General features: G+C 56.5%; 1 protein-coding gene across 1 annotated transcript in view; it reads right to left on the bottom strand.

Annotated features, from left to right (window-relative positions):
• Positions 1 to 19318, bottom strand: part of LOC129469400 (kinesin-like protein KIF1C) — a 22936-nt gene extending 3618 nt beyond the window's left edge. The window contains 20 exon segments of the mRNA XM_063628682.1: positions 1114 to 1231; positions 1781 to 1874; positions 2771 to 2850; positions 6112 to 6187; positions 6312 to 6391; positions 6571 to 6740; positions 8647 to 8792; positions 9002 to 9077; positions 9599 to 9677; positions 9760 to 9825; positions 9987 to 10005; positions 10007 to 10062; positions 10820 to 10931; positions 11021 to 11199; positions 11542 to 11607; positions 12265 to 12444; positions 12819 to 12895; positions 13325 to 13457; positions 13620 to 13829; positions 19009 to 19318. Coding sequence (XP_063484752.1) covers positions 1114 to 1231; positions 1781 to 1874; positions 2771 to 2850; positions 6112 to 6187; positions 6312 to 6391; positions 6571 to 6740; positions 8647 to 8792; positions 9002 to 9077; positions 9599 to 9677; positions 9760 to 9825; positions 9987 to 10005; positions 10007 to 10062; positions 10820 to 10931; positions 11021 to 11199; positions 11542 to 11607; positions 12265 to 12444; positions 12819 to 12895; positions 13325 to 13457; positions 13620 to 13829; positions 19009 to 19290 — 2299 coding nt within the window. The 5' untranslated portion in view covers positions 19291 to 19318.

The raw sequence follows: 19318 nt of genomic DNA, 5'->3' as shown, positions 1-19318 counted from the left end.
TGCTTCGATTACAGGTGTGAGCCACTACACCCTGCTTGATTGGAATTTTATTAAATCTGTAGATCAATTTGGAGATAGTTGATATTTTAATAATGAGCCTTCTAACTCATGAATATTATCCTATCTACTTGAGTCTTCTTGAATTTATCTCAGCAATATTTCATAGTTTTTAGTATATGAGCCTCACACATTTTTTCCATATTTATCTCTATATATTTCATTCATTTTGTTGCTATTGTATATGTTATTTTTAAAATTTCCATTTCTGATTGTTAGTTGCTAATATATAGAAATATATTTTATTTTTGTACATGGATCTCGAATTCTGCAACCTTGCTAAATCACAATTAGCTTTCTTATAGGCTTCATTGAATTGTCTATATAAGTGATTACATTGTCTGCTAATACAGTTATACTTTTTTCTTTCCAATATGGGTATTTTAAATTTTTCTCCCTTATTTCATGGGCCGGAACCTCCAGTATAATGTTGACTAGAAATAATGAGAATGGACATCCTTTCCTCATCGCTGATCTTCGGGGGAAAGCATTCAACCTTTCTCTATTACGTATGATGTTAGCGTTAGCTATAGGTTTTTACCAGGCTGAGGAAGTTCTCCCTTCTGCGCCTAGTTTGCTGACAAATTTTAATCAAGAATAAATGCCAGGCTGGGCGCGGTGGCTCATGCCTGTAATTCCAGCACTTTGGGAGGCCGACACGGGTGGATCACCTGAGGTCCACAACACATAGTGAGACCCTGTCTCTACCAAAAAATAAAATTAAAAATTAAAAAAATTCATGAGGTGTAGTGGCATGTACCTGTAGCCCCAGCTACTGAAGAGGCTGAGGTGGGAGGATTGCTTGAGCCCTGGGGATCAAGGCTGCAGTGAGCTGTGATCACACCACTGCACTAAAGCCTGGGCAACAGAGCAAGACCCTGTAGAAAGAAAGGAAAAGTGACCAGGCACGGTGGCTCACGCCTATAATCCCAGCACTATGGGAGGCTGCAGGCAGGCGGATCACCTGAGGTCAGGAGTTCAAGACCAGCCTGACCAATATGGAGAAACCTCATCTCTACTAAAAATTCAAAATTAGCCAGGTGTGGTGCCGCATACCTGTAATCCCAGCTACTTGGGAGGCTGAGGCAGGAGAATCGCTTGAACTCGGGAGGCAGAGGTTGCAGTGAGCCAAGATGGTGTCATTGCACTCCAGCCTGGGCAACAGAGCAAGACCCTGTAGAAAGAAAGGAAAAGTGACCAGGCACGGTGGCTCACGCCTATAATCCCAGCACTATGGGAGGCTGCAGGCAGGTGGATCACCTGAGGTCAGGAGTTCAAGACCAGCCTGACCAATATGGAGAAACTTCATCTCTACTAAAAATTCAAAATTAGCCAGGTGTGGTGCCGCACACCTGTAATCCCAGCTACTTGGGAGGCTGAGGCAGGAGAATCGCTTGAACTCGGGAGGGAGAGGTTGCAGTGAGCCAAGATGGTGTCATTGCACTCCAGCCTGGGCAACAAGAGCAAGACCCCATCTCAAAAAAAAGTAATAATAATAATAAAGAAAAATAAGGAAGGAAAGGAACGGAAAGGAGGAAAGGAGGAAAGGAGGAAGGAAGGAAGGAAGAGAGGAAGGAAGGAAGGAAGGAAGGGAGGAAGGGAGGGAGGGAGGAAGGAAGGGAGGGAGGGAGGGAGGGAGGGAGGGAGGGAGGAAGGGAGATTCTTAACCCAGTCTGAGAGAGTCAAGGCCTCCTGAGGCTACAGCAGCTAAGCTGAGACTCACCGGTGAGTAGGAGCCAGCCAGTAGAAGGGGGCTGTGAGGTGTGGAGGATCTTCCAGGAAGAGGAAAGGCACAAAGGTAGGACACAGTGTGGGGTCTGCAGAGAACCATAAGCAATTTGTTGGGAGGCCGAGAGTGCTAGAAAGGAGGTAGGAGAGGGACAGGGCCAGGCCTTGTAGGATTTTACTTATGTATATTATATGCCTTTGTGTCATCCAAATACATAACAAAATGCATTCTACACAGCGGGCCGTCCATAAATACTTTCAAAAATGAATACAATGATTGGCTGGGCACAGTGGCTCACACCTGTGATGCTAACAGTTTGGGAGGCCGAGGCGGGTGAATCACCTGAGGTCAGGAGTTTGAGAGCAGCCCGGCCAACATGGTGAAACACCGTCTCTACTAAAAATACAAACATTAGGCCGGGTGCGGTGGCTCACGCTTGTAATCCCAGCACTTTGGGAGGCCGAGGCGGGCGGATCACGAGGTCAGGAGATCGAGACCACGGTGAAACCCCGTCTCTACTAAAAATACAAAAAAATTAGCCGGGCGTGGTGGCGGGCGCCTGTAGTCCCAGCTACTCGGAGAGGCTGAGGCAGGAGAATGGCGTGAACCTGGGAGGCGGAGCTTGCACTGAGCCGAGATTGCGCCACTGCACTCCAGCCTGGGCGACAGAGTGAGACTCCGTCTCAAAAAAAAAAAAAAAAAAAAGAATGCGGGGGTCTATGTTTCCCAACTCTCCTGCCCCAGTAAACAAGGATGTCTCGCCCTAACCGAACTGGCAGGTGGAGGCAAGACAGCCACTGAGCAGGCACGCTCACCAACTTCTCTTGAACCTAGAAGAGCATGCAGGGCTGTGGAGGCAGCTGTTTAGAGATCTGAGGTATCTCCAGGGACCACCAGGGAAGGGAGACGCCAATGTGGCCAACCCTTGGCAGCCACACCCCAAAAGCAGAGGCTGCCCCCCCCAGGCCGCTGGGTACACGCTACCTGGTGACGCCATCTTTGATGTGGTAGAGCAGACACTCAGACATCAGAGGGTCTTCGTTCAGGTTCACCAGGTGGGGAGTCTAAGCGGGGAGAGAAAGGTGGTCAGGGGGAGCCAGCCAGGGGGCGCTATGGAAAGGAAGAAAGGGAGCAGTGGGAGGAGAAACCCCTCCAGGCCTGGCACTGCCAGCTGCACCCCCTCACTCTGGAGAGCTCTCCTGCCTTCTGTACTTCTCCCATCGTCATCCCTCCACCCTGATGACATTCTTTGGTTCCCACCTCTCACACCAACCGCTTTCGGGACAGCCTGATCCACCCTCTCCTCACACGGGGGGCCTACAAAAATTGCCCCATCCATCCTGCTGCATCCAGGTCAGCAACCCTTCCCAAGGCCTGTCTCTTCAGAAGCACCTCGACCCACCAGGCTCCCTGACCAGAAGCCCCGGACCCCCTGCATTCTCTTCTTCTTCCCTATATTTCTCTGTCTCAGGTCCCATCATTTCTTTCCTCAAAATGTACCTTGCAGCTTCTGGAGAGTTGGGGGAGACTGAGTAAGCAGACTGGTACTCCCCACCTTTCATCAACCTTGAATTTCCTACACACATCAATTACTTTCACAATTTAAAAATAAAAAGTGTCACTTCAACTCAAAAGCAAATGGAACAAACATGTTTCTTGAAGCAGACTCCCTGACTCTTCCACAGTGACCACCCCTCCCTCGGCTGCTTCACCTCAAGCCTGGGTCCCTGCAGCACCCGCCTGGGGCTGTCCCTGCCTAAGGCCCCAGGCCAAGTCCATCCTGAACACCTGAGTGATTGTTACGCTGCTCTGTGCTGAAAACCCGGCCCATTCCCTTCTCCCAAAGCTCTTTCTCCTGACTTGTTTCCGTTACAACAGCCCTGCCCTTGCTGAGCAGTACTCTGGGTGGCATACAGGCCATGCTGCCTCTGTACCCCCATGCTGCCTCTGTACCCCCCGCTGCCACACCTGGGGAAGTCTCCCTTCCCGCCAGCTGCTGCCCTGCCACACACCTGTCCATCCCTCAGCACCACCCTGCCCCAGGCCCACCTGCCTTCCTGCCACCCCTCAGGTCTTCCAGCTTCCCGTCCACACCTCGCTATGGCCATGTCTTTGCTTCGCTGCTGAGACCTCTCCAGCTGGAACCCCAGCCCCGCTGGACTTGAGCCTACTTTTTCCCCTGGCATCCCTGGGCCTCCTCCATGTCCTGGCTCTAGTCCACCTGTCCAAGCCCCCCTCCCAGGCCTCTCTCCCGGACTCTGTACTTCCACCCAGCGGACCCCTGAGCACTCCCTCCAAAGCAGGCCTCCTGTATCCCTGACTGCCAATGTCCCCAACAACAGCCTCCCAAAGTGCTGGGATTACAGGCGTGAGCCACCGTGCCTGGCCCATTATGAGTTCTTACTATATTCTCCTTGGGCCGGGCATCGTGGCTCACACCTGTAATCCCGGCACTTTGGGAGGCCAAGGCGGGCGGATCACAAGGTCGGGAGATTGACACCATTCTGGCTAACACGGTGAAACCCCGTCTCTACTACAAATACAAAATATTAGCCGGGGGTGGTGGTGTGTGCCTGTAATCCCAGCTACTTGGGAGGCTGAGGCAGAAGAATCGTATGAACCCGGGAGGCAGAGGTTGCAGCGAGCCGAGATTGCACCGTTGCACTCCAGCCTGGGTGACAGTACGAGACTCCGTCTCAAAAAAAAAAAAAGAACTCATAATGAAGGCTGCCTCTGAAAGGGGAACTTAAGGGTGGGAAGGATGGAGGGTTACTTTTTTTTTTTTTCTATAACAAAATGCTGTAAACTGAGAGACGTAACTTCTCACTGTACACACCTTTTAGAACTATTAGAATGTCCTCTCTGGTGTGTATTACCTTTGTAAGAACAATTAAAACAAGAACCCCCTCCTTTGGTCTCCAGGCTTTGGCAGGTGGCATCTCTGCCAGCTCTCCAAGGAAGAAACCTCCACCCCACCAGTCTCCCCACTCCTTTCTGCTTTTTCTCCATCCTTGCAACCGTGGTGGAAGCGGCCCAGCTCCAGGTATACAAAGGTGGCTGGAAGCCATACTGAGGGCATCTTGTAGCCCCTCTTTCCACCTAGGTGTGGCTGGGTCCCAGAAGAGTCTGGCTCCCTCAGAAGGACCCCAAAGCCCCAGACAAGACCCCAGACAAGCAGCCTGGCCTGCTGCCCACAGCTCTCTCACTCCCTCACTGTGGCTTGGGCCAGGCAAGACAAAACCCCTCTCCCCTTTTCCGAACAGGGGTTCAGTGATCCCTGCTTGCTTAGTCCCCCAGATGGACCTGACTTTACAAAATAGAGAGAAGCCTTGTTCTGGTAATGCATCACCTCTTCCAGGCAGCCCCCAGTGACCCTGTCTGGCTCAGAGCACAGTGTATCTGACTTAGGGCCTGATCCTCTGCTGCTTCACACCATGGTCCAGACAGGCTGGGCTGGTTCCCTGGTGGAACTGGAAGTTCATGCTCTGCTCAAACTGGCCTCTGCAGCATCCCTTCATTGGTATGCAGCGGTACAGCGCTGCTGGCTGTCTATAGCCAGTGCCCTTTCTGACTGGTCAGTCCCTGTGCCGGATGGTTAGTAATATTTGGAGTATCTTTCTGCCTCCACCTGAGCCTGACCTCTCCTGCCCTCCTCCTTCCTTCCTTTCAGCAAAGATTATTAGGCACCTAAAACCTGGCAGCAGGCACGTGTCAAGCACTGGCGTGTCCCACTCACCCCAACACATACCCCAGGCTGTTCAACCTCATGGTGGCCCGACTCCTCCATACCCCCCAAGTCCTGTCCACCTTTCAGGTTCCACTGTCCAAACCACCTTCTCTAGGAAACCAGTTGCGGCATAGCTCCAAGCTACACAGGTGCCTCCATCTATAACCAACCTCTCGCTGCACTGGTAACCACTGTCTTACAATGCAGGGCTCACGCCTCCTCTATTCCCTTTAGTCTTGTCTTCTCAAGTTATCCTTTTGAAAAATAGATTTCTTTAGCTATCTGAGTATGCACAGAATACAAAACACAAATGATACAAAAGCATGCACAGTGCCTCAGTCTCTATCCCAACCAACCTCCGATTTCCCAGGTCCTCTCCCTCTCCTGAGGCTGACTGTCAAGTGGCTGGAGGGAGAAGGCAGGGATGACTAGACAACACAGAGAGGAAGTGGCAGCGGAGGGGACAGAAATGATGGACGGACAAGCCGGGGACCTCAAAGGGAGTGATCAGGGACAGCACTCACTACCCTGCACCCGCTGCCTCTCTTCTAAGCATCCAGTGAGCTCTCTAGGCCTCCTCGCCCGATTCCTCACTCACCTTCTTTGGAGAGAAGACGCCCACAGTTCCCCCATCCTCCCGGACGGCCACCCCCATCTCAGCCAGCAATGCTTCTCTGTAGGCAGAGGGGAGGCAAATGTCAGTTTTACCTTCACCGCCTGTGACCTCCTTCCCTGTGGGGCCTGACCTCCCCCACAGCCTCCAGCTCCTCCCAGGACCCCAGCTGTCGGCCCTCACACCTCTCCATCCTCAGGGCTTCTGTCTTGCGTAGCTTCTCCTCCCACGTCTCGTTCAGCTCAGCTATAATCTTCTCTGTCTCCTGGGGGCCTAAGGGTGGGTAGGTTTCAGGATGGTCTGGGACAAGCAGACCCAGGGTAGGGACAACCTACCCTGGGGCCACGCTACTCCTAGAATTCCTTCTTTCTCAAGCTTGACTTTGGAGAAGTGAACTCCCAGGAACGCCCAGACCCCCAGCCCTTGCCAGCTCCAGCTTCCCACCTGCAGCCTCTCCATGGCTTCCTCGGGCCCAATCTGGGGCTCCGTGTTGGGGGAGAATGACGGCTCCAGCTCCCCATGATGTGTGGTGGGTGATGAGGGTGAAACTGGAGCCAGGGGAGATGACACAGCTGGCAGGGCGCCTCTGACGCTCCCTTCTTCTGTCTTCAGGCCTGGGAGGGAGATAGAGGAAAAAGAATGAGGCTAAGGAAAGGAGCTGATGAGAGACATCCAGGAGACCAAGAGCTTCACAGAGGACCAGTCTGTAAGGACTACAGAAGACCGCTGGTCAGCCTCCTACCAGGCAAGGAGCGAGCCCTCCTACTGCAGCCACGACAAATGGGCACCCAGTCTCTCTGCTTCAACTCCAGGGGTGGAGAGCTCATTACTGAAGGAGGCGGCCAGTCCTTCCCACTATTAGATGACTTGCACCATCAGAAAATTCTTAGGTGGGACTAGGTGTGGGGGCTCACACCTGTAATCTCAGCACTTTGGGAGGCCGAGGTGGGTGGATCACCTGAGGTCAGGAGTTCGAGACCGGCCTGGCCAACATGGTGAAACCCCATCTCTACTAAAATACAAAAATTAGCCTGGTGTGGTGACGGGTGCCTGTAATCCTAGCTACTTGGGAGGCCGAGGCAGGAGAATCGCTTGAACCTAGGAGGCGGAGGCTGCAGTGAGCCGAGACCACGCCATTGCACTCCAGCCTGGGCGACAGAGCGGGACCGTCTCAAAAAAAGAAAATACTTAGCTGGGCCGGACACAGTGGCTCACACCTGTAATCCCAGCACTTTGGGAGGCCAAGGTGGGCACATCACCTTAGGTCAGGAGTTCAAGAGCAGCCTGGCCCATCTAGAAACCTCTGTGTCGAACTTTTCTTTTTTGAGATGGAGTCTCCCTCTGTCACCCAGGTTGGAGTGCAGTGGCGAGATCTTGGCTCACCGCAACCTCCGCCTCCTGGGTTCAAGCGATTCTCCTGCCTCAGCCTCTCAAGTAGCTGGGATTACGGGCGCGTGCCACCACACCTAGCTAATTTTTGTATTTTTAGTAGAGGTTTCACCACATTGGTCAGGCTGGTCTCGAACTCCTCAACTCAGGTGACCTGCCTGCCTTGGCCTCCCCAAATGCTGGGATTACAGGCATGAGCCACTGTACCAGGCTAAAACCCCCGTCTCTACTAAACGTACAAAAATTAGCCAGGTGTGGTGGTGGGCGCCTGTAATCCCAGCTATTTGGGAGGCTGAGGCAGGAGAATCGCTTGAACCCAGGAGGTGGAGGTTGCAGTGAGCCAAGATCGAGCCACTGCACTCCAGCCTGGTGACAGAGCAAGACTCCGTCTCAAAAAAGAATTCTTAGCTGTGTTGAGCTGAAACTGGCCCCACGTCATGTGTGCTGGTATTTCTAGTTCTGCCCTCTGGGATAAAAAGTCCTTAGTGCTTTCTCTTCTGCAAGAAAATCCCTCAAATGTTGGAAGGCAAACAGCCTAGCTACCTTATCCTTCTCTTTCCAAGAACACTCATATTCCCCACACTGTGCCCCTCAGCACCCTGACTATTCTCAATGGGATGATCTCAAGACTGAATGCAGGGTCCATTCCTGACCCAGTCAACATGGATTACACATCCTCTGACTTGGACACTATTTCCATCAGTGAGGCTGAGCCTGACATGCTAGAAAGCACTCCACTGAGATCTGTTAGGCTATGGTCCACTTCGACTCTGACGTTTTGCAAGAACTTCTGTCAAGAAAGTCACCCAGTAGCCTAGCCTCTTCTTAACAATTTACTGTTTGACCTGTAAGTATATATTGCCATTTTTTCCTGTAATGGTCATTTTATTAGTTCCAGGAGCCTGACAGGTCCCTCTGGATCCTGATTCTCCCCTAGAGAATTAGTCCCTCCTAGCTCTGTAACATCTGAAGACATACGTCCCTCTGCACATCTGTGTCCACGTCACTGAGCACATGAAGGGTTTCATAGTGCGTCGTCCCTCCCTGGCTCCAGGACTGGGCAAAGGCAAGTGAGGAGGGATGGGGTGGGCCAAGGGGCATCCCTGAGCTGCCCCTCCCTGGAACCTCGACCTTCCAGAGCACAGGCTGACAGTCCCTGAGCCATCAGCAGTTCCCACAGCCAGGCTACTTCCTCCTGCAGCTCTCTAATCAGCCGGGCATTAGGGTCCTCGTTGATGATGGCATTGCAGCGGATCTGCTTGGTGCAGTCAGCATACCTGGGTGACAGAGGAGCAGGGTCGGTGAGGCCTGGGGGCAGGGGACCCTTGGTCTGCTGTTTCTCCTTCCCCCTCTCCCAGGTCTCAAGATATTGTGGCAGGGCTCCGGGACCTCCCCCGTCTCACGAGCAGGATCCTGAGCAACTCGCCTCTAAACTCCTGGCACTTTTCCTACGCTGCCCCATCCCTGCTAGAGCCAGAAGCCCCACCTGAGGGTGCTGAGAGTCTCCTCGTAATCGATGTCAGCAGGGCTCAGGGCTGCCATCATTGCTGTGAGTTCCCACCTGTGAATGGAGTGCAGGGAAAAGCTTCAGCTGAGGGAGGGGCTAAGAAAAGTCAAACCGGGTCATGGGGCTGGGGCCCACTGCCCAGGCGGGGGTCTTACAGGGTCATGGTCTGAGGTAGGGGAATCTAGGGTGGTGAAACTAACCATGACATCTGGTTATGGGAGGGAATGAGGTCAGGGAGATATATCTGCAGGACAGTCACAGAAGCATGGAAGGGGGATGAAGTCAGCAGTGCAGCAGTGGGTGTGAGATCAGGGATCAGGGATCAGGCAGGGGTCATGAGTAGCCAGGTCAGTGAGGTCATGAGTAGCCAGGTCAGCGAGGCCCTTGGCTTGACGGCAGGGTATGGCCTTGTTCTCAGCATCAGGAAATCTTCAAAAGGATGTTCCCTTTGAAGGGTCAGGGGGAGAAGGAAGACAACGGGATTTGGGATTCTCGGCATAGCAAGGGGATTTGTCAGAAGTATCGAAAGAGTCCGTGGGATGTGTCAGGGTCGGCAGAGAGAGAGGAAGAGGCCCTCACCCAAATTTTCCTTGAGCAGCCAGGTGAGCACAGAGTCCCTGTAGGGGATAAAATCCGACTTCCGCTTCTTTGATTGCTGGGGGATAAAAGGGGGAAGGAGGTTAGGGTGGGTCACCCCCCTTTCCCAAGCCCTTCTCTTTCCAACACCCAGGTCTCACCATATCTGCAAGGGCCGAGATCACCTTCCCTAGTGTAGTCAGGGACTTATTGATGTTGGCTCCCTCCTAGAAAAGGATGAGGAATGTGGGGATGAGACCCTCCTCTCCCAATCTGATCCACTTCCCCTTCCTACCTCCCCAGTGAGTGTCTCAGGTTCTGACTGGAGACCTCCACACACACCCCACAACACTGCCCCACAACAAACCACCCTCTGAAGCCCCCTCACCTTCAGGCGCATGCCCCGGGCCCGAGGAGTCGGCTCGCTCACTCCCAGCAAGGTCCACCAAACTGATCTGACTGACCTGGGGTCAGAGGAAACAGGCAGGAGATAAGGTGCGGGTGGGGGATGAGGCAGGCAAATCAGGGAAGCACCCAGCAGGAATGTGGGCAGCTGGCAAGGGCTAGAGAGAGCCAGGAGGAGGCGAGGGAGGAGGCCGGGGGAAACAGAATACGTGACAACAGTGAGACGGTGGTTACTCGCTCAATTACAAATAGCTACAGGCCCACCACAGGCATGGACAAGGGACACACAAGGGATCCGAGCCCTGTCCTGGGTCTCGTAAGAACAGCCGGGTGCGGTGGCTCACATGTGTAATCCCAGCACTTTGGGAGGCTGAGGCGGGTGGATCACCTGAGGTCAGGAGTTCAAGACCAGCCTGGCCAACATGGCGAAACCTCTTCTCTACTAAAAATACAAAAACATTAGCCGGGCCTGGTGGCACACGCCTGTAATGCCAGGTACTTGGGAGGCTGAGGCAGGAGAATCACTTGAACCCAGGAGGTGGAGGTTGCAGTGAGCTGAGATCGCACCACTGCACCACTGTACTCCAGCCTGGGTGACAGAGCGAGACTCTGTCTTAAAAAAAAAAGACAAGCAAACAGTAGAGGGGGACAGACTAATCTGATGGAAAAACAGGGTGGGGGTGGGGCGCGGTCATGGAAGTCCTGAGGAGGCACTCAACCCAGCAAGGGCAGGGAGGGCCCAAGACCCTTCTACCACGTCACTGTCCCTATTACCAGGGGAGGTTGCGTCCGGCGCGGGAGCAGGGGCGATCCCACCTTCTCCGAGTCTAGCCCCATGGGCTGGTCATGGCAGTGCTGTGTGAAGACGGTGGTAAAGACGGCATGGGAACGGCTGCTGGTCTCATTCATGTTGGTGGCAGCCACAGTCCTCGAGGGCAAAGGAAGCAGTCACTGGATCCTGCCTCTCACCTTCCCGACCCTGGCCCCCTTGCCCTCTGCTCCATCAGCCTGCCTCACCGTGCTTTATTTCCACAGTCCATGAGGTCAGCAATGTCTGCGTAGGAGGTCACAGCCAATCTGGACACGTCCTGCACGTAGGGGCCCAGGATGGGGTGCTCCCAGACCTGCAGAGAACCCCGACTCTTGAGGTTCAAGAGGTCTCGTACCCGCTCACAACAGATCTCCATATAGCTCACCTGAGTGGGAAAAGCAAATAAGAAGTAACAAAACTAGCCACAACAATGACAACGAAACTTAATCTGACTCCACTGGACACGATCCAGGTGACTGCAGCTAATACACAGTGCAAAGCATTCTGCGGATGCTAGCTCAGCGACCTGCCCAACAAGCCAGGAGGTGCATCCGATCATTAGCATCTCCCAGATGAACATACGAAGCTGAAGGACACAATCACTGCCCCAAAGTCACAGTCAGTAACCAGCAGAGCCAGGATTAGATCCCAGGCTGTCTGATTCCCGCGACGGCCCTCGGCAGTCTGGACCCCTCTCAGCCCCGCCACCATCAAGACCCGGGCTTACCTCCACAGAGTAGGATAGCTGAGCACTCTGGTTCTCACTAACGCGAGGGAAGAGGTCCTCACAGAGCTGGAGGGGGACACAGGGAAATACAGAGAAGCTCCTGCTCAGGGCACACCTGAAGTGTCCAGCCACAGGCCAGGGCCAGTCCCAAGTGACCCAATTTAACCCTTACCACAGCCCTGAGGGAGGGGTTATTCCCATTTCACAGACGGGAAAACAACCTCAGAGAGGTTCCCACTTGCCCAAGATCACAGGCTAGCATTCAGCCAGCCAGGGTGCAAACCCCAGGAGTCCTGACTCCCAAGCCTGTGTGCCAGGTGGCTATGCTGGACAGCCAGGGACAATTACGGTTAACTCCGTGATCCCAATCGGCATTTCTACACTTAACACTCTACTGGTGGTACACAAGCCTGCAGGAGAACTATACTCACAAATCATTATGAAACCAAGTAAAATAGTAGTAAGTTGTAAAACTGGCGCTCGAACCCAAGGCTCACTGATGCCAAAGTCTTGCTCTTCTCACTGAGGCTCACTGCCTCTGATAGGGGCAAAGACCCTCCCACCCCAGAAGGTTGTCCAGCTTGCAGTCAACCTCTATCTCCCATCACCAATGGCCTCAGAGCCAGGTCTCTGTTCCATAATCCTCAGACCTTGGTCCTTCCTTCCTCAGACGGCAGCTAAAGACACTCCTGCCCTGGCTGCCCCACCAGGTCCTAGGCGTACCTGGGGCACGATGCCCTGCTGCTCTGGCTCCTGCCGCCCCATCATGGTATAGGATTTCCCAGCCCCGGTCTGCCCGTAGGCAAAGTCGCACACGTCGTAGCCTTCAGAGGCGTGGAGCAGCATCTCTTCTCCAATGTCCCGACACACTTGCTGCTGAGATGCAAACTGGGGGTCCTCTGCCTAGGAGAAAGTGGGGGCAGAGAAAAACAGAGGAACCCTGGATGTCTTTATCTTTCGTGTCTCTGTCCCAAGGGTCTTGCTTCCATCACTGATGATTCCCCAAAGGACCTGTGTGCCCTCTCACCCTCATCATTGTCCTTATCACCCCAAGGATCCTATCCAGCCCCTGCTAGTCCTAATTACCCCAAGGGATTCTGCCTTCCTGTCGAGGCCTCAATCATAGCCTAAGGGTCCTACCACCCCCACCCAGGATCATTCTCCCAATTCAGCTTGACTAATCCCCTGGGGGGTCCTATTTCTTAACATGTCCCCTCCCCAGGACCTACATCCACTGTCTCTCACTGCCTTGCTCTTCCCCCAGCCCAACAACCCACTAAAGTGTGTGACCAGTAGGAGTAGTCAAAGGTGAAGCTTTTGGGGGAATCCTTGCTCTGTTCAGGGTGGATGATGGCTGAGGGGCAGGAGAGGGTAAAGGAAGGAAAGTCAAGGTCAGGTACTCCCAGTCCCTGCCCATACCCCCACCAGCCCCTGGAATCCAAGCATCCCACTCCTCACCACTGTCCTGACTCATCTCTCCCCTTTAATATTCCCCACCCCCTCCAGCCACCAAAGCTAATTTTGGCTTCCTAGGACCCGCCCCCACTGAGCTGCCTCCCTGGATTGGGCAATGGAGGGCTCCAGGCCAACATTCCCCCTCCCAGGGACTGGGAACACGGGAAAGGCCAGCCTGCCCCAGCCCCTGCCCTTACGACTAGCACCTGCTCTGTGCCCAGCATAACCCTCCTCTTAGTTTGGCCTAGCGGGACGGGCCTGTGTGGTGGGCCCAGCTGGGCCTGGCCTTTCCTGCCTGTGCCCAGCCAGGCCCCGGGGACTCACTCACAGGTGGTGTTGCCCTGCATGCTGACCACACACTTGGCATCCTGGCTGGTCTCGCGGGCGTTCAAGGGCCGATCTCTCACTGCCACTTTCACCGAGGCACCAGCCATGGCTCCAGACACTCCTGCCCTCCTCAGCTGGAGGACAGAGAAAGGAGTGGTGGGGTCAGAACCACTGCGGGGACCCAAACATTGCCTCCCAGCTTCTTCCCGGAACCAGTCTCTTCACATCTCCCCCAGAGCCACCCAGCCTCTCAAGGACCCAGCTCTCATTCCCTTGGCTTTCCTCCCAAATGTCACTGTCTTGAGAGACTCCCAAAGGTATTTCTGCCTCTCTCCCCAGCCATATACCAGCTTGCAGGAACCTGGGCGGTCTCCCCCAGAGTTACCTGGCGTCCTGGCCCCAGACCAGGCGGGATGTATCAGTTTTGGCTGCCACCAGCCCTCGTAGGGGGAGCCCCATCCTACTCCTGGGGCCTGGCCACACCAGCTGAGGCTCTGGGAGATACCCTGGTTGTGGGGGAAGAGTTGTTAGGAGGCACCTGTGGTTCCAGAGACCTGTCTGGGTTTCCCAGGTTGGAGGGCCAACGTTATCGGGGGAATAGTAGGAAAAGTACGGACAGCCGACCCTCTGGAGTGGCTGAATGCAATGTGAATCCAAGGGCAGGGACGGTGATATTTTTATTCCTTGTCACTCGCAAATGTACTGAACGTTCAGATAGAGGACAGAGAGAGAAAGAGGCTGGACAGAGGGCAATTCAGAGAGGGGCACATGGGCAGAGACGTGAGGGTGGTGGGAAGAGAGAGAGGAGGGGCAGAGAGTCACAGACACCAAGAAAATTAGAGAAATAAGACAAAAGGCAAGCCTGAGGTCATGCTATGAAGGAAAGAATGGGAGAGGAAAGGAGGAAGACACACAGCACAGCAAACACAAGGTGTTAAAGAGGCAGGATGGGGAACTCCGGGGCCAAAGCATAAACTGGGACCCCAGAAAAGAGACCAGAGAGGAAACTGCAAATGCAAATCTGTCCTAAAATTCCCCCACAGGGTCGGCAAGGGAGAATCCAGTTCCCACCTGAGGCCCGCAACCTACATGCACCAGGCCGGTAGTGCGGATGGGCAAAGTCCAAGGGCTGTAGGTAGGGCCCAGGACTGGGATCCACAGGGCCAGCTGTGTGGGCTCTAAGCCCCTTGCCCAGCCCCCAGCACTTCCTCCACAGGATCCAGGACAACAGGCAGGGGAGGGTGGGGTCATCCTGTAGCCATCAGACCAATCCTCAGGGCTCCACCCTTGGGGCGCCCAGAAATACCTGTGTTTCAGGCTAGAGGGTCCCTGGGGCCTCCCTGAAAGGGAGAAAGAAAAGGAAGCCGGCCGGCTGGTGCCAGCCCCAGCCTGGGGCTAGTGCTATGGCGTCCACTGCCCTGGGGAAGGTGCCAGGCTGGAGCCCAGGAATGTGGGTGATCGGGTGCCCACACCCTGGGAGGAGAGGCTGAACAGCCCACGCCCACGGACAACAGGGAGGAGGACCACGAAGAGGGATAAAGGATGCTGAGCCCCCTCCTGTGGCCCCAGTGGGCCCCAAACTCCTGTCACACTGGGCCTCCCCTCACCAGTCTTCCTGGGCAGAGCATGGGAGGGTGAGGGGCTGGTCTGTCCCAGGACAGGAAGGGAGTAGCTGGAATCACAGAAGCTGGCTCAGGAAGAACAGCCCTGACCCCCTAGACCCTGACCAGGGGAGGGAAGGACACTGGTGGGGACAAGCGATGGTGACGCCGTTGCTGCAGCTAATGGGACAAGGAATGGGGTGGCACGGCTGGGGGCCAGCGGGGTAAAGGAATAGAGGTAAGGACAGCGGTCGGCCGGTGCGGCTGTGAAGCAGCCGTGGGGTACAAGGAGGATACTGGGCGGCTGGGGTGGGGCCGACCGGCCCGAAAGGGGGTCTTGGGCCACCTGCACCTTGCCCACCCGGCGGTTCTCACACAGGTCCCCGCCCGGCCTCTCAGGGCGGCCATGCGGACCCGTCCTCCTGTCCAGCCAGCCGGCGGCCGCCCGGGCCTGGCACCTCTCTGCGCCTCCGCGGAACAAACAGCACATGATCCCGGCTCTTGAGCCTAAATCGCGCCGCCGGACCCCGGCTCCCCGCTCCCCAACCCGGCACGTTCCTCCGCGGGCGTCCCTTCCCTCCCCCTTCCCCAGCCCTCACCTCGGCGCGGCGGGGCTCCCGGAGCAGCTCGGCGGAGAGGGACAAGCTTTCTGGGAAGCGTGAGGCGAGAGCGGGAAGGATCCGGGGCCGGTTCGGAGCTGCCCCCGCCCCTCGCCGGGTGCCCGAGCGGCGGACTCGCGCCCCGGGGGCGGCAGCAGTAGCGGCGCCAGCGGCCGGCGCCCGCCCGGGCAGCGCGAGCTGGGGCGGGAGCGAGGAGCGGGGGAAGCGCGGGCGCGCGCGGAGGGGCGGGTGCGCGCCGTCCCGGGAAGGATCCGGAGCGACCCGGGCTACTCTCGTTAAAGGGGCAACGCTCCCGGTCCGTGGGGCCCAGCGAGCGGGAACGTGGGGACCGAGCTGCGGACGCAGAAGGGCGAGCAGACGCCGCAACCCAGGCGGGTTGCAGACGCCTGAGGAACACGGAAACGTCGGGGACTAACCCTCGGGGGCACCCAGGCCCCGGCCCGGCGCACGTCGCCGCCGTTGGAGGCGCGTCCAGGGGGCGGAGCCTCCCGTCGAGGCCCGCCCAGAAGGCGGTTCCGCCCAGGCCCCGCCCTCAGGCGAGCACCGCCCGCCGGCTCCTTCCTCGGCTCCAGCCGCCGTCTCTCTCCTCTCCGCCCCGCCGAGTTCTAGCATTCACGGCGCAGCTGCTTCAGGTGCTGGGGCCAAGTGCGGCCGGCCGTGGCGCGGCTACTCGGGCGCTCTGTCCCCGCCTGGCCCTCAAGTTCGTCCGCTCCGGACGCCGCCTCAGGCCCAAACAACCCCTTCAGGCCCGGGTGCCGCCTAAGGCCGGAGCTGCCCTCTCAGACCCGGGACTCCCCTCAGGCCCCAGCCTGCCCCTCGGCCTGGGCCCACCACCTCAGGGCCCCTCTCGAGGGACGCAGCCCCCAGTCGTGCCCTCGGGATGGGCTGCCCGGAAGGTCCGGCCACGCCCGGTCCACCTGTCGAGGGTTCCCGTCGCCCTTTCAGGCGCAGGCCGCGCCCTCCGGCCTGGCGCTTCCCTCCAGCGGGGCTCCAGGCCGCCCCTCAGCCCCAGCCGGCAGGCCGTGGCTACCCCGAAGTCAACTGTGGAGGATCCTTCCTGGCTTCCTTCAGCTCCATCCTGCTCTTGGATCTAGGTCACCCGCTTGGACCCAACTATCTGAGGCCCGAATGCCCCGCAGCTCCCGCTGCCCCCCTGGCGTTCTGCTGACCCCCCTCCGAGTCAGGACATCCCCTTTAGACCCCACTTTAGGCCCTTTCAGCCCAACTCCGACTAGCCCCATCTGCCACTTCCGCCCAGTATACTTCTCTCTGCTTTCGACCTCACCTGCTTTCTCAGCCCATCCCTAGTTCCCTTGGATAAATACTAGTTCACCTCTACCGTTCCAGCTGGCTGCTTCTGTCCTTCGGGAGCCTACGTGCACTCTCTCCAAACTTATCTAGTATTCTTTTTTTTTTTTTCTTTTTTTTTTTTTTTTTTTTTTTTTTTTGCTCTGTTGCCCAGGCTGGAGTGCAGTGGCGCGACCTCAGCTCACGGCAACCTCCGCCTCCCGGGTTCAAGTGATTCTCCTGCCTCAGCCTCCCGAATAGCTGGGATTACAGATGCCTGCCACCACACCTGGCTAATTTTTGTGTTTTTAGTAGAGACTGGGTTTCGCTGTGTTGGCCAGGCTGGTCTCGAACTCCTGACCTCAAGTGATCCGCCCGCCTTGGCCTCCCAAAGTGCTGGGATTACAGTCTTGAGCCACAGCACCCGGCTTTTTTTTTTTTTTTTTTTCTTCTTAGAGACGGGGTCTCACTCTGAAGCCCAGGCTGGTGTGCAGTGGTGCGATGTTACCTCACTGCAGCCTTGACCTCCCGGGCTCAGATGATACTCCCACCTCAGCCTCTCGCATACAAGCGCACACCACCACACCTGGCTAAATTTTTTTGTATTCTTGTAAAGAGGGGGTTTTGCCATGTTGCCCAGGCTGGTCTCAAACTCCTGGGCTCAAGCGATCCACCCACTTCCGCCTCCCAAATTGCTGGGATTACAGGTGTGAGCCACTGTGCCCAGCCTTAACTGCCCTTTCTCCTCACCCCAACTGGCCTTCAGGTCATCTTTGGCTGTTCCTATATGCAACTCACCTCCCTGCTCACCTTCCTGTCCACAGGCATTCCCAACTGCCCCCTCCTTCCCTGTCACCAGTTGACCATTATGTCCACACTTCACTTTTTTTAATTTATTTTTTTGTTTTTTGAGAGAGAGTTTCGCTCTTGTTGCACAGGCTGGAGTGCAATGGCGCGATCTCAACTCACCACAACCTCTGCCTCCCCGGTTCACGCAATTCTCCTGCCTCAGCCTCCCGAGTAGCTGGGATTACAGGCATGTACCACCGCACCCGGCTAATTTTTGTATTTTTTGGTAGAGACAGGGTTTCTCCATGTTGGTCAGACTGGTCTCGAACTCCCGACCTCAAGTGATCCAACTGCCTCGGCCTCCCAAAGTGCTAGGAGTACAGGCATAAGCCACCACACCAGCCCCAAGAGGTATGTCTTAAACCTCACTGTAAGACGCACACGATAGCGTCTTTTGTTATTTTTTAAAACGTGCTGGCCCAGTGCGGTGGCTCACGCCTGTAATCCCAACACTTTGGGAGGCCAAGGCGGGCGGATCACGAGGTCAGGAGTCCAAGACTAGCCTGACCAATATGGTGAAACCCTGTCTCTACTAAAAATACAAAAATTAGGGCTGGGTGTGGTGGCTCAAGCTTGTAATCCCAGCACTTTGGGAGGTCAAGGTTGGAGGATCCCCTGAGGTTGGGAGTTGGAGAAACCCTGTTTCTACTAAAAATACAAAATTTGCTGGGTGTGGTGGCACACACCTGTAGTCCCAGCTACTCGGGAGGCTGAGGCACTATCAGATCACTACCTGGTCTCTCCTCCCAGCCCTCTTCCCAGAAGGAGGAGGACCTACTTGCTGCCTACCTAGGATGATGGAGAGAAGCCAGACTCCTAAGTTCTGGGGGTCCGGAGCGGGTGCCTGGGCCTCGAGACAGGGGCCGCCTATGCCCCCCGCTCAGTGAGGGTTGCCTGTACCTGGAGCCGGGGTGGACGTACAGCCGCCCCCGGGTAGCCGGGGCCAGGCCTGGCCAGCCAGGCGGGCGCTGACGGGGGCGTCCCGGTTCTACGGCGGCGGCGGGAGGAGGCGGCGCGGGCTGGGCCCCGGGTGGCTGCCAGGGCAACCAGGGAATTTGCGGCCGGGCCGTACCACTCGCGGCGTGGCAGGGGCGGCCGGCCAGGCCCCGCTGGGCGCAGGCCTATGGAGGGCGGAACCCTGGAGCCCCCAGGGGAGGGCACGGCGCAGGTACGAGCACGGGAAGCTTGGAGGTGGACCCTACCCAGGACGGGAAAGCTCCCCAGCCCCTGGGAGTGCGCACACCACCACTGAGTCCTTGGGGTTCTGAGCACGGTGCAGGGGAGATCCCGGTGGTCGTTCCCCCACCCATCTGCACGCACCCACACACCTGCCCTTGGCGCCGGCGCTCACCTCTCCCGGGGCCCGGGAGCCGGCTCCCCTGCTCTGGCCTGGAGAGCAGGGCCAGGGGCCGGGACGGCGGGAGCGGGGGTGTCTCCCGCTGGTTGCGCAACGCCATCTGCCTCTGCAGCCGCAGCACCTCCCGCTGGGACTCGCGCAGCAGCCCATCGAAGTCCCACAGGTAGAGCCACTGGGGACCCTCCTGAGGTTGGGGGACAGGGACAGGGACAAGGAGGGGAGTCAGGCCTAACCCTTGCTTGTCCCATGCCATCCCCTGCAGAGCCCTTTGCCTTGCTGGA

This window comes from Symphalangus syndactylus, chromosome 20 (genome assembly GCF_028878055.3).
Source record: "Symphalangus syndactylus isolate Jambi chromosome 20, NHGRI_mSymSyn1-v2.1_pri, whole genome shotgun sequence".
Lineage (NCBI taxonomy): Eukaryota > Metazoa > Chordata > Mammalia > Primates > Hylobatidae > Symphalangus > Symphalangus syndactylus.
The sequence above is the reverse complement of the archived record's forward strand: the minus strand, read 5'-3'. Positions and strand labels throughout refer to the sequence as shown.